Source organism: Alnus glutinosa, chromosome 9 (genome assembly GCF_958979055.1).
Source record: "Alnus glutinosa chromosome 9, dhAlnGlut1.1, whole genome shotgun sequence".
Taxonomy (NCBI): domain Eukaryota; kingdom Viridiplantae; phylum Streptophyta; class Magnoliopsida; order Fagales; family Betulaceae; genus Alnus; species Alnus glutinosa.
Window position 1 is genome coordinate 11,648,796 of NC_084894.1, and position 15,189 is coordinate 11,663,984.

The 15,189-nt window shown below is 39.0% G+C and overlaps 1 protein-coding gene and 1 non-coding gene across 5 annotated transcripts in view; both read right to left on the minus strand.

Moving 5' to 3' along the window:
• The window catches only part of LOC133877293 (serrate RNA effector molecule), a 34,283-nt gene that overhangs the window by 3,495 nt on the left and 15,599 nt on the right, over positions 1-15,189 (minus strand). For all 4 annotated transcript variants that reach the window (XM_062315545.1, XM_062315544.1, XM_062315543.1 and 1 more), the window contains exons 8-11: positions 14,388-15,188; positions 14,259-14,307; positions 708-985; positions 430-612 (exon numbers count right to left, since the gene is read on the minus strand). In XM_062315545.1, coding sequence (XP_062171529.1) covers positions 430-612; positions 708-985; positions 14,259-14,307; positions 14,388-15,188 — 1,311 coding nt within the window. The remainder of the gene's footprint in view (positions 1-429; positions 613-707; positions 986-14,258; positions 14,308-14,387; position 15,189) is intronic.
• Positions 1,703-1,803, minus strand: LOC133878703 (U6 spliceosomal RNA). The gene has a single exon (XR_009901955.1). It is a non-coding gene; the product is annotated as a U6 spliceosomal RNA (small nuclear RNA).

Genomic DNA, 15,189 nt, shown 5'->3' on the forward strand with positions numbered 1-15,189 from the left:
TCACTAAACAAGCTTATGCTTTTAATGACTTTTTCCTCAATATGCCTTGCTACCCAGTCATGATTTTTGTTTTCTCACTGAAATTGACAAATTCTTCCACTTCCATTTGATGAGAAAGCTATATCCATCTTCATAATTATAGCTCTTCAAAGTCGCTCTTGTATTATATCTTCACTGTAAAACATCTATGCCAAACAAAACCTAATGAAACGACAAACCAGACAAAGCATAGAGACATGCAAATAAAGATAGACAAGCTGGAAAGTGGAAGGCAGTGAGTAAAAGGACAATTTTCTTTTTCCAAATAAGTTCACCAATCAATTTTGAATATTTTTTTAAAAAAATAAAATAAAATAAAATAAAAAAGACAAAACAAAAGACCAAGGAGCACCATGAAGTAGGGGGACTACATTTTTTATTGCAAATTACCTGCGTAGACGTCGTGGATCTTGCCTAAAAGCCGGAGAAAAAGAAAGAATAGGGCCTGGCCCAGTTAATTGCGGCCCAGGCCGCCCATTTCTACCACCACCTTCAAAAGGGGGAGGACCACCCTGCTCACGCAACATTCGCATTGCCACTTCAGGTGGAGCAGGAACAAAAGGCCCTAATGGACTGCAATTACAACAATATAAAAGCTCTCATAAGAAATAACAAAATAAGATACAACTGCAATCACAATTTACATTTTGCTTGCACTATCAACGTACCCAGCACCAGGAACAGGCATCAATACTGGTGGAGGGGGGATATCAGAGGGAAAAGGAGTAACACGCATTCCCTGTCCGCCAAAAGTTTCATACATTGGTTCATCAAGATTTCCTCCATCTGATCCATCATTGTTGGATTGGAAGTCACTTGACTGTGGGTTTTCGGACCTATCATATTTTTCACTACCATTAGCTCGATTATCACGTTCTCTATGGTTGCCACGTTCATCTTTCAATCGATTATCTGAACCTAGCCTATGTCTCAGTGGCTTGTCCTTCTGCAGAGGAAACTCTTTCTTATTAATAAAGAGAAAACAATAATTATACTCCACCCATTCCAAAATAAGTATCTTAGCTTAAAAAGGCCCAATTTTTAACAAAGAAGAACAAGTACAAAGATCTCACCAAAAAGCTCAAAGGTGGGCATTAGTTTTAATGAGTATCATAGTTGCTTTTCTTTTTTCCAAAAGGTAAGGGTAGTACAGGAAGATGTACTTCAAAAAGTGTTGAATATTTAACGTAGACACCTTATTTTGGGGCATCCCGAACGAAAACACAGACACTTGTTCGGAATTGAGTTAGTAATAACAATCAAAAACATCAACAGCAGCATTCACAGTGACATTGAAGCAATCAGAGGGATTGGGCGGAAGGAGCGATAAGAGGAGGGATGTGGTTACATATCTTTTAATGTGTTCTTCCTTGTATAATCAAAATTAGAGTGCAATGAACAGATAACTCTCAAAGCAGGGTGGAGTAAGTTGGAGTGCAGGAAAACACAAATCTAAAACCAAAAGACACGTCTGGTATATACCAAAAGTTGAATATTCAAGCTAAGTGGCAGTAAATGTCATGAAACCTCACAAGCTCAGACCCATAGGCAAAGTGTATCAGATCCTTCATTTCTTATCCAAAACTAAATTTAAATTTCTTAAAATTTTACTCAACCAGAGACCAACTTTGCGGAGGGAAGACAAAAAAAAATTTGATAAGTAAAAAATTTGGACCATTTCTCGATTTATGCGTGTCATCCTTGCGCAGGAGCCATGCTAATCTTCTCTATATCGTTCCAATTTTATCGGATGTCCCGAAGGACAGGAGGGAAGACAAAATTGAGACATAGTGGTTAAAAAGATACCCCCCCCCCCCTGGTAATAAGGAACCAATTACAAATTAAATTTCCTTTTCCAGCTGCTGAAACTTCTTTATAATAACCAACAGCCTCCATGCATGAGATTTATAATGACAATTTCCTTTCTCTTTCCTCAAATATTAACAAGAGACGATTCAATACATACAATGAAATGTAAAAAAGATATCTATATATATATAGATGTGAATAAGTTAAATTGGAAAAAAGAAACCATTTTAGCTAGATCTAGATGATCAATAAAATGAAAAGGCTTGAGGGGAAATTTTGAAATCTAAGAGCAAACCTAGACAGCCTGTAAAGGCACTTGCTGAAGCCACAATGGCATGTCCTAGCGCTCTTCCCCAGGGACCATATTCCATATATGTACCATCAAAAACGAAAAGGGATTAAAGGAGAAGAGGCCTGGGAGGGGGGGAGGGTGACAAGAGCTTATAACTTTGTTTTTAACGGAGATATACAAGCTATACAGAATCAGAGGTCGTACATAAGCAAGCATACAAACCCCATCACTAGTAAAACAACTACGAGCAAGAGGGCAAATATCTACAAAATCTTAGAAAGATGCACTAGGATGCAATCCAAAGGCTACCACTAGAGGTAAAGGCTCCTAAGAATACTCAGGAAGCTTCCGGATCTGGTTTACCTACAACTCACAGCAAGAATGGCTGGAATTCCACATGCAAGGGGACTCACATTTAAACTCATAAACGTCAAATAAACAAAGAAGAAAGGAATAGAGCCCATTTATTTATTTTTCGCTCAAAAACCATGGGAACTAACTCTTAACTAGGAGCTCAATCAAGCACAATTCAGCAAAAATAAATAGGTGGTTTAGGGACTCAAAAATGTAATCTATGACGCCCGTCTGACATTAAATACAGCAAAAATTCATAGGTATTACCAGTTTTTGTATTTTATTATGCAAGAGTAAGGCCTATGTACATTTTATGTGACTTCTAGACAGCTATGTGGATCTTCTACTTAAAAAAATACAAACTCACACAAACACACACACATAGAGATGGGTAGATAGATAAATAGTTGTTCCCAAAGCTTATTTACAAACAAATATACATAGCCACTTCCAATATCAAGAAGCAAAAGCACTTGCCACACGTGCTAATGCCAATTCGGGAAGTCCTGACATCTAACAGCCTCTATTAATGTCAGGGTTTGACAGGCACTAGACATTATCTTCTCTACTTTTCTCTTGGTAAAATATATCAAGCACATCAATGATGTAAAAGCTCCTCCTTTCTTCAACATGTTCTAAATTTCTTCTTCTCTAGGTTTAGCAATTCTGTTTGATAAGTAATAATTTATTGGAAAGAAATTAGGCAAATCCCTTGTACACGAAATGCATACAAGAGAGACAATCACGCTAAAGGCGTTAAAAATCTAAAAAGTTAACAAGATCTAAAATATTTTAAGGAACATAGACTACACTCTACAGTCCAATCTAAGAGGGATCTCAGAAAAGAGGATTTTGAAGAAAGCATACAGTACTCAAAGTGGTGCCAACTCCTTTCTCTCCAAATGTTCCACATTAAGAACAAAAGAATAACTTTCCAGATAGCCTCTTTGGAATGTCTATACCCTCCAACAACGTAGCAGCTCTAGGGTGTTACTAGGCATAGTCCACGAAATTCCGAATAAGTTGAGAACCATATACCAAAGATCGCTGGTGTACTCACAATGGATGAGGTTATTCACGAGGACATGGATGTCTGCCTATATCTCCACAGCCCAATGCTATATTGATTTTTGGTTATTCAGATTACCTACGTACTTCTTGCCCCTTTTCCCTTCACCAGCCAATATAGCTAGAAGTTTGGAATGTCTTCAAAGAGACTTTCTTTAGGATAGAATAGGTGGTAAACCTAAGGTTCATCTAGTGAATTGAAAGACTATTTGCTCCCCAGTTTCTAGAGGAAAGGGTTGGGTGTGAAAAACCTCATGCTATTTAATAGAACTTTATTGGGGAAATGGCTTTGGAGATTCGCACAATAAGAGAATTCCCTATGGAGACAGGTGATTGTTGATAAGTATGGAATCCAGAGAGGGGATTGGTGTTTAAAGCAAACTCAAAGCCATATGGAGTGGAGGAATATTAGGAATGGCTAAGAGAAATTCTCCAACTTGGTCTCCTACAGAGTTGGGGATGGCTCTCGCATTCGCTTTTGGCATGATGTTTGGTGTGGAGAAGCGGCTCTCAAGTCCTCAGAACTCTATTATATAGCTCATGACGAAGAGGCCTTATTGTCAGATTAGTTGGACCCCTTCGGTACATATATCCATTGGAATCCGAGTTTCTTCAAGGTAGACCAAGATTGGGACCTGGAGTCCCTTGTTGTATTCCTCGGCCTTTTGTACTCCTCAAAAACCCATCCGAGGAGACAAATAGAATGTTGTGGACCCCAGCATGCAATCACGGCTTTGAAATGAAAAGCTACTATAACTCTTTACAGTTTGGAGAGTCTTGTTTGTTCCCATGGAAGAGCATTTGGAAGGTGAAGGCTCCACCTCGCATTGCTTTCACTTGGACAGCAGCTTTGGGTAAAATCCTAATGATTGATAATCTTAGGAGGCGGGGTCCTACTCTTATTAATTGGTGTTGCCTATGCAGAAAGAACAAGGAGACCGTAAACCACCTCCTCATCCATTGTGAGTTTACTAGCGAGATCTAGCACTTAGTTCTCAACTTATTTGAAGTTTTGTGGGTCATGCCTAGCAATATCCTAGAGTTGCTTCATTGTTGGAAGACTCAAGGGAAAGGATACTCCAAAAAGACCATCTAGAAAGTTATCCCTGCATTATAAAAGTGGAGGACTTGGAGAGAAAGAAATTGGCGCCTATTTGAGGACCACAAGTCTAATGTACCATGTTTAAAATCCTGCCCAATTTGCATCAATAAAACCTTTCACCCACAGATGTCCACTTTTCCTATACAATATACCAAACCAGGCGCTTTCTTCAAATATCGAACAATACAAATTACAACATCCCAATGTAGTATTCTAGGAGCTTCCAGAAGCTGGCTCACGACAATAGTAGCATACGAGTCTAGTAATAGTAAGATAGTTCAACTTTCTAACTAGTAGTCGGTATCTATTGGGATCTTCAAATAACTCTTCCTCATCCTTTAAGAGTTTTTGATTTGGGTTCATAGGAACATCAACAAGACGAGCACCCAAAAGTCATGTCTCATCAAGTAAACCCAGTACATACTTCCTCTGAGATAGGTTGAGGCCGATCTGAGATCTAGCTACCTCAACACCCAGAAAAAACCAAAAGTTTTCCCAAATCTTTAGGCCTCGTTTGGTTTGCGGAATGTCTATTCCATTAGAAAAATGAATAACTATTCCTGAAAATAGATAAAGGTGGAATGGAATAACTATTCCTATTCTTTTGTTTGGTTGTAACGGTGGAATAAAACATTACATATGTATTCTTTTGTTTGGTACAATGCAATATATCGGTGAATGGAATCATATTATAATCAAATTTTCTAAAACACCCTTATAATAAAAATATAATTTATATTCTTAAGGACATTTTTTTTTCTTTATTTTAGAAACATAAACAATCATACTATGACCTTTTTTTCTTTTTTCTTTTTTTTTTTAATTTCATAGAGTTCATGGCTTTTTTTTTTTTTTTTTTCATATACAATTACGCTACAAAATGATTTGTAAGGAAAAAAAAAACAAACACGCACACACATATAATCATCATATCACCATCATAAAAAAATAAAAATAAAAAAAATAGATCATCTGCAAAGCCCTTTTTATTTTATTATTTTTTATTTGTTTTCCAGCAACAAATATTCATTCTTTGCTTACAAAGTAAAATGATTTATAAGAAGAAAAAAAAAAAAAAAAAACATAATTATCATAAAAAAAAAAAAAAAAACAATCATCTGCAAAGCCCTTTTTATTTTATTATTTTTTATTTGTTTTTCAGCAACAAACATTTGTTCTTTGCATACAAAGTTTTTCTCAAACCTCCGCCAGGCAATTGGAGTCCTCCCGATATTAAGAGGTACTCGTTTTGCTACGTCTAAGTGCATTCTGTAGGCTAAATCATAGGAGGGGGAAAAAAAAAAAAAAAAAAAAAAAAAAAACACTAACCCACAACAAATTAAGTTGGGTTGAGAAACAGAGAAAGGGGGATGATAATATAATTGCAAAGATAGAGAGAGATACTGATGGTGCATTTGAGTAATGAATTTTTGAAATCAGAATTAAATTCTTATTCTGTTTGCGAATTTTGAGATTTGACTTTTTAGAAAAAAAAAAAAAAAAAAAAAATTGAATAAAATATGATTTGTTTATAAAAAGTTGAATAAAATATGATTTGTTTTTGAAAAAGTTGAATAAAATATGATTTATTTTTGAAAAAAGTAGAATCAGAATTATATTTTATTTTCAAAATTTCATATCCAAATACACCATGAGTTGAGAAACACAGAGAGAGAGGGATAAGAGACTTGGGTGTTGAGAGGGTTGGGGTTTTTGGGAAAAAGACGAATTTTATTTATTCCCACAGAAAAGGAATAGGTATTCCACTCCTTTTTGAGTGGAATGCCTATTCCTCTTCGTAAGGGAATAGCTATTCCGTGTGAATAACTATTCCCTTAAATAATATACAACCAAACAAAGGAATAGCTATTCAGTAAGAATAGTTATTCCTTTCCATGGGTCTAATCCGCAAACCAAACGAGGCCTTAGTATGGAATTGCTACTGCACAAACTATTTTAACCTATCAATGCCTCAAAATCATTCCCAGTAATCACAATATTGTCCACATAAACAAGCAGAATCTACCCCTTCTCAGTATGTAATGAAATACTGAATGATCTGTCTGACAAGGATGAAGACCAAACTCCATAATAACCTCCGAAAAATTTTCAAACTATGCTCTAAGTGATTGTTTTAGACGATACAATGCTTTCCTCAATTTGCATACACTATTTTGTCTATAGACCCATCAGGGTTAAATTTGATTGATAGATCCATTTGCAGCTAAACGTTTGTTTACAAAGAGGTAGGGGCACAAGTTCCCAAGCTCCATCTTGGTGTAAAGCCTACATCTCTAATTACATTGCTTTCCTCCAACTCGGGTTAGAGGGTGCATCTATAACACTATCATGGAGAGTGAACACTAGATTTGATGTATAATGCCTTTAGCAATGAGATAAGTAGTTAAAACATGAGACGTATATTCTTTGGCATTATCAAACCGTACAAAAGATGGATTTTACAACCAAACTGAGTCTTAATTTCTTTCCAAAAAAGATGAAAGATGGAGAACAACTCAGAGCGATTTTTCATCAGAAATAACCAAGTCATACAAGAGTAATCATCCATAAATGTCACAAAATAGTAAAATTTATTTGATGCAATAATGAGAGGACCCCATACATCATAGTGGACTAACTTAAACGGGCTATAGACACGACTAACATAACAAGACGAAAAGGACACACGTCTATGCTTACTAAACTGACAAGTTTCACACTGAAAAGATGACACGTTATTAAGACCAACAAGTTGACACTTTAAAATAGAAAACAAAGGACATTCAAGATGACTATGCCACTAGAATGGAGATAAGGTTGACCGAAGTGCATGCGAAAGAGAGGTGGGTACGAGGTCCAGATAATAAAGGCCACCAATTTCATGCCCCATACCAATCACCCGCTTCGTCTTAAGATCCTGAAAGATGCACAAAGAATGGTAAAAACTTACAGAAAACGGAAGAGCTTTAGTGATCTTACTGATTGACAATAAATTAAGAGGAAAACCAGGAATATGTAAGACACATGAAAACTCAAAATTAGTATCAAGATGAACGGTTCCAGAGCCTTTAACTCGAGCTAAAGAACCATTAGCCATAGTAACACTCTAAGGGGACACAAGAGGATGTTAGTCATACAAGTGAGTAGATGCACAGTCATGTTCTATTGCACCGAAATCGATGACCCATGGGTCGCAAGTGGAGGATAAGAGACAGTGAGATGCAATACTTGACTAAACAAGAGTAGCAGTGGAAGTGCTAGAGACCCTTTATGGGACAAGAACTGAGCATACTCATCTCTCAGAATGGAAACCATTTCCGAGTCAACGGTTGGAACAATGGTAGGAGAAGGCCCAAATGTTCAATTGAGATCCTCCTGAGAAGAAACCTGATTAGCAGACCCAGATGGGCAACCATGGAGGTCCCAACAATAGTCTGCTAAATGATAATTGCACGCACAATGAGAACACTTGCATGAATCACAACCCCCGGAATGACCACCTCCGCGAGAATCCCTACCGTCACAGGAATTACAGCCACCTCTACCATTGCGCCCTCCACAATTACCACTAGATCCTCCACGAGATGCAATAAGAGTTGAGTGCTCGGTGTAACTACTAGAGTCATTACCAAAGATAGTGGTATGCTGAAATCGAGAATAGACTTCATGAAGAGAAGGGAGCTCAAAACTGCATAAAATCTTTTTTTTTATATAAGTAATTGCAATTTATAAAAATAAGCATAGAAGGGCGCAACCCTTATACACGGGAAGTATACAAGAGAACCCCTAAAAGGGACGAACAGAGAATAATTTTAAAAAGTCTACATAAGTAAAAACATTCGAGCTATGATGGGACGCTATCCAAATATATAACGTATTAAGAAACCGCTTCCGTAGCTCCACCATAGATGTCTCTACATCTTCAAAGAGCCACGCATTCCGCTCCCTCCAAATACACTACAACAAACACAGAGGAGCTAACCGCCAAGCTTCTTTAGCACGACCATACCCAATCGCCGCCCCCCAATTATTCAACAACTCCAACACCATTCGTGGCATAACCCACTCTACCCCAAATAAAATAAGAATGTAGCTCCAAAGATCCCGGGCGATTTCGCAGTGAAGCAACAAATGATCAATAGACTCCCCACTCTTCTTACACAAACAACACCACTCCATCACTATAACATTCCTCTTACACAAGTTATCATGCGTCAATATTTTGCCCAAAGCTATTGACCATATGAAGAAAGCCACCCTTGTTGGAGCCTTAACACGCCATATATTCTTCCAGGGAAAAGATGGAAAAGATGGCCATCTTGCATAAAATCTGCTCACGAGCTGGCTCAAATTCAGACTTCAGACCAAGGAGAAAATGAACAACATCCATATCTTGACGTATTTTCATCTGGGACAAAATACTAAGCAGAGACATATCTACACCATTTGTGAAATCTAACGATCAACTTGTTGATATGTTTACAAAGTCCTTGTCATAGCCAGATAGACTTTATATGTTCCAAGTTGAGTTTATATTTTTTATACATGTATGTTCCAACTTGAGAGGGAGTAGTAGAATAATGTGATGTACATATTATAGAAGGGGTGTGATGTGCCCCTATTCTACAGATATGGTGAGGTATCCCTAATGAGTTGTCCTATTATGAGCTGTGTGTGTTAATTGTAAGTTTGGGCAGAGAACCTAACAAATATGGCCCTTTGGGCTAAAGTTTGGTTTGTGGCCCAAATAGAAAAAAACAAAAAATGGGATAGGATATTAAACCGGACAGCTTATCCTAATCCTTGATAGGGATAAGATGCACCTGCAACCAAACATAACCTTTCTTCTTCAAAAAACGTAGTTGGAACTTCACCGACGGTAACAGAGCTCGCCAGCAACCACAACCAAAATGCCAACAGAGCGAAAAAAACAATCAAAAACAACATCAAACATGATCAATCACAACATAAAACCGTCGGTTGTGTCTCCAACCACCAAGGAACCACCGTACATGACCATCCTCCACACACACACACAAACTTCTCTGAAAATGTCAAGACTACTAACATTCCTTCATCGGAGTGACCAGATCGATTGAAACCACCATTGAACACAACAGGGACTCACAACAATGGCAACCAAAGTGAGGTTGATGGCATCAATTATTCCTCCCAGTATAGTGATGATGGCACCAACTTCCTTCGATGAAAGATGTCTGTTTACCAAGCTCGCTTATTGACAAGTGACCAGACTTTTTTTGATAAGTAAAATTTATTCAAAATGACTAGACTAAGAATGTACAGTGAAAAAAAAAAAAAAAAAAAAGACGAAGAAGAAGAAGACAGAGAAAAAGGGAAGGGCACACAATCAAGGGAAAGGTTCCATGCACAAAAGCTAACTTTGATACCATGTCTACGAAATGATGAATTTAATCATTTAATTAAACTTTAACACTTCCTTTAATGTGCGGGCTTAAACTCTCCCTCAACAAGTAAGGCCTAACACATTGAAATATTTGACTGAAATGGGGATTAAATTGTAGAGTTAAGGTTCGAACTCAATACCTCTATTCTAATACCATGTTATGTAGATTATTTGAAAATGGTCTTTATCATTTTTTTTCTCTTTTTTTTTTTATAAGTTAAATTTTATTGGAAAAAAAAGCATAAGGTGCCCCTAAGTACACTGGAAGTATATATAGGAGAACCAAAGCTCACCCACGAAAACCCCAAAAGCTAGAACAAGACCCCAAAAAAACAATTAAAAAACAACCCACAAAAGTACCCAGAGCACCTAAGGAACAACCCACAAACCCCCAAGGCAAACAACCCTACAACAAGTGGGCCTTGTCTTTCCTATTCCTATACCTAGAAGAAGCTTTAGTGTTGCCGTAATTGATGAAACTTTGCAGATTTCGAAGCTCCCTCTTTCCTTCGCGCTTCTTCTTCTCTTCACTGGCTTCACGCTTATAGCCTTCAATCATCTCGCTCTAGATTTCTCTATACCTTTTACCGTGCTCTTCAGACACCGGGTGCATCGCACACACCCTCTCCCAGAGCTCATCAGCCTTCTTCCAAGCCTCCTTCTCCCAATTTTCGTTAAAAGCTTGGAGTTGGGAGATGCCTGAATCCCAAGACAAACAATGTTTTGGGATTCCTTTCTATATATAGAAGCTTTATACAATGTTTTGGATAATACAAAACTCATACTAGGACAGCTCACTAGGGAGACCACACCATGTTTCTAGAATAAGGACACATCACACCCCTTCTAGAATATGTATATAGCATATTATTTTAACAGACACTAATCCCCACGATGACAACCACAAAGGCTGCAAACAACGCCCCTAGACACTACTTCTAATTTGGTTTCTTGCAAACAAACAATATCAGCCTTCCATTCTTTGAGTAGATTCCTGACCCTCAACCTTTTATTCGTCTCATTCAATCCTCGCACATTCCAAGAGAGAATCTTAGACTTCATAAAGTAGTAGTAGGACCCCTTCCCTTACCTTTGCCTCTACTAGATTGACCTCCCTTAAGGTCGTAATTGATAAAACAAGCTAACCTCTTTAATTCACGGAACCTTTTGTTCTCTAACTTAGAAAAAGAACTAGAGGAAATGTTAGGCACACTAATTTCGACTCGCTTCAATGGCAGTGAGCAAAGCCACCAAGTCATCCTCAAACCCCTCACAAGATATCCCCACAACATGACAAAAGCTCTTGACTTTCTAAAGCACCCAATCTAAAGAATCTGAAACAGGCAAAATTGGACCTTCAATAACAACAAGGGAAGGGGTATACAATGACTCATTGTCCTCATGATCTTCCCTCGAATAGAGAACCAATTCCGAGCGAGCATGCATCTCATCCCCAATATAGCTTCACTACCTGCCGACAGGGGTTACTGCGCAGCCTCTAATTCCTTTCTTGCCCACTGCTTTCTCCCTTGTTTTTGTCCAAAGGAGGGAAAAGGACCCAGGATTCAAACATGGAATTGACACTCTCTTCCCATCGCTAGGGTCTAACGCCCACTCCAAAACCTTAGGACCTCCCTCGAAATTTGTTATGCCAAGACTTGGAACAACGGCCACCTCATCAATGACAGATCTATCAGAAGGTGAACCCACAACCAAAGACCCATCGTCCTGCAAGCAAACATCTAAAATACCAACTTTTGGATCATCGCCAACACGGTCTAGACAAGAAACACAAGGTCCAATAGGTGGCAGCATCGACGGGTAGGTGGCCTAGGGAAACACCCATGCACAGAATTGCCAACAGAGGTCTCAGTATCTACACCAAACAACACACTTGATTCTCCTTCCAGTCACCATTAAGACGGTCGATGCCGATCACAGGGGAATGGGTAAGCCACCAGAAAGTCAGCGGGCTAAGCAAAGGGGCAACCCAAATCTGCTTCCTTGCTCGATCCCAAGCGCCCCGCTTCTTATAGTATTTTCCACTTAAAATTATCCTCGGGACAGGGCCGATGCTAGCTTGGAACCTGGGCTGCATGTGGCCTAAGTGGGCCGAGACTTTTAGAACTCATCCTGCCGAGTTGGGCCACCAGAGAAGGGATAGGCACACTTGAGCCCACCGATGAGTTAGAATGGGTCCGCCTTTAGAGCTGGGCCTCTTGAGCCCATCAGGCTAAGTAGAAGAGCCTACTCCTGCACCCCAAGGCCACTAAAGAAACCCCCACTCCCAAACTCCTAGGTCGAGATATGCTAGGATCTGAAAGACGCACTTGGCCTGAGACTTTCACCTTATTGGGTTGGACCACCCCATTCGTGTCTAAAGAATGCACACTTGACCCAACAGAGAACAGGGCACTCCTATATGGCTTGGACTTCAACTCATCACTAAAACCCTTCACACGGCCTGCAATTCTCTCATGCCGAAAATCACTTTGGCCCTCTAATTTGACAATACAATTTTCCAAATCCTCTTTTAGAAAAACCATTAAATTCCTCGGTGTGAAATCCTAGTTTACTCCCATATCACCCTCAAGGACCTTCAAACTGACAAGGCCAGCTTGATTTATGGGATTCCCTAAGAAAACCCCAAGCGCTCCCCTGTCACTAACACCCCATTCCTTCAGCCCTTTGCCTTGTGAAATTCCAATATTACTCTTGCGCATGGTGACAGTTAATGGAATTGGCCCCGACCCCCACTAGAGCCTCTACATACGACCTACTTCCCGCAACCCTAGTTGGCTCCTTCGTGACAGCTCAAGTAATACCACCCATATTGAACGTCTGAACACATGATACACTTGGCTAGACAAAGACCTACCGCCAAAAGACAACTCGAAGAAAGCTAACACCTTCCACAACTCTAGGGCACAATTTCTCCAATGCTTCCTTTCTCTTCCCTCCAGAATGACGATGAAGCTACGCCGATTGCCACCACTGTATTCAACAAGAGCCAAAAAAACAGTTGTGACTGTTTGAACCGCTGTACGATGAACACTCTATTGCCAACCCTCGAAGAGTTCACAAACCCCTTAGTCCCTCCCCTTGAATCAACGCCTCAACAATAGCCGAAAGCCATGCTACTTTGACCTTACCAAAGAAAACAACTCAAGAGACACCCCTACTCCTGTCCACAATTCGTAACATTGAGAGACCCTCCTCTACCAAAAGATCAAAAACCTTAGCCTCAACGAAAAAACAACTCAAATACCCCATCACAAAAAACCAAAAATGAGAAACAATAAATATGTTGATGCCAGAAATCACAATAGCAAGGAGAGGAACGGCTAGAAAATCTGAAATTTTCAGCAAGAACATCTTGAATTCTACAATCTACGCAACAGAAAATTGTAATACTAAAGGTCAAGTAAATAAAGAACAATCTCCAAAAACTGATCTGCAATCATAGTGAAAGTACCTTTATAAAGGCATTTACAAGACTTGGCCTCCAAATTACCACCTTGTACCCACTTTATATATATATATATATATATATAGAGAGAGAGAGAGAGAGAGAGAGAGTCTAAACCCAATAAACCATAAAAAAACCCAAAGAGAGATTAACCCTAACTTTATGATAAAACGAAATTAGAAGTCCAAAAGTCTTCTTTTCAATGTCCTCTCCTTCGCATTCTGCATTTATAGATTGTGCATCAGTCTTGATTGCATTAGTTATCTAAGAGAAGTGCTGTTGCTAGGTAAGTATGTCAATAGTGTCTTTGTTTTCTATTTTCCGCATCATCCTAAGTCAGTAGTGGAGCTAATCGCTTGCAGGAGAAGACGTTTGAGCAGTATCATTTCGAACCTCATTTTTTTATGTCTCGTTTGGTGTGTTTGAATGGAGAGGAACTGCTAGAACCTTTGATGAAAGCAAACTCCCCTTGTTTAGATTGGAATTGCTTTTTTCTTAGATCAAACTTTGAATGGGGAAAATTGGCATGTATTAAGGTCACACCCAGACCTTTTTAATAAAGTATCTTATTACTTGTTATGGGGGAAAAATCAATTTCCTAAGAGATATTATTAGTTGATAATTGGTAGTTGGTGTGGATAAATAACCACGTTAATGTTCTACATAGCCAAGACAATCACATTCTACTGATAAACCATACCTTCGTGGATTGCTGCATAACAGGTGTTCCACCAGGTGCATCTGCATCACTGTGAATGATATTAAGGTAAATGTCACTGCATCCTAAAATCAACATATAAGGAAAAAGAAAGATGTTAACAGTACATACTTCATATAATTTCGAAAATACAGCTCTTCACGCACTTTGGAAGTCACTTCCATTATAAGGTCAGGGTGTTTCAGTTTAAGATGCTTGTACACAAACTCAGCAGCATGAAACAGCTTTGTGCAACCCTTGGCTCCACAACCATACTTCCACCCATATTTTTCATCCCTAATCTTCCGAACATTAGGATCTAAAACTTCAACAGCAGCAGTGTCTATCTTTTCCTTAGCAGTCATTACTTCCAAAGGGTCTTGACCCCTCAGCCTTTCTTGCCAACGAGAGTCAAGTTTCTTTTCCCACTCAGCCCCATCAATAGTCATGTCAGAACTCTTCCCCTCCACTCTCACATGCCGGAAACCCTTAGCTTCACTTGTCTCAACCATTCCATAATAATCTAAGCTATGGATTCGCCAGAGATAAGATATAAGTGTATCTAGGAGCTCAATGCCCTCCAGGCCCTTGACAGAGGTCAAACAACGTATAATAATTACTGGACCAGTGGAGCCACCATGAGATTTCTCTCTATTCACTATGTCATTATCAGAACCACATAAAATATTTTCCTCGATCCCTTTTTCAATATCAAGTTTACGTACAAGAGCCTGCGCTTGTTCAATGTCAACTTGGATTCGTCTGGGTTCAGAACTGACTGAGTGGGCCTTAGGACCAGATGAAAGATCAGTTTCTTTAGCTAACCCCCTACCATGCCATCTTCTTTTACCACCTAGGTCTACTTCATCATCAGAATTTGGATCACTAGTCTGTCCTGATTTATTTGACGATGAAGCATTGACGCCAGGGCCTC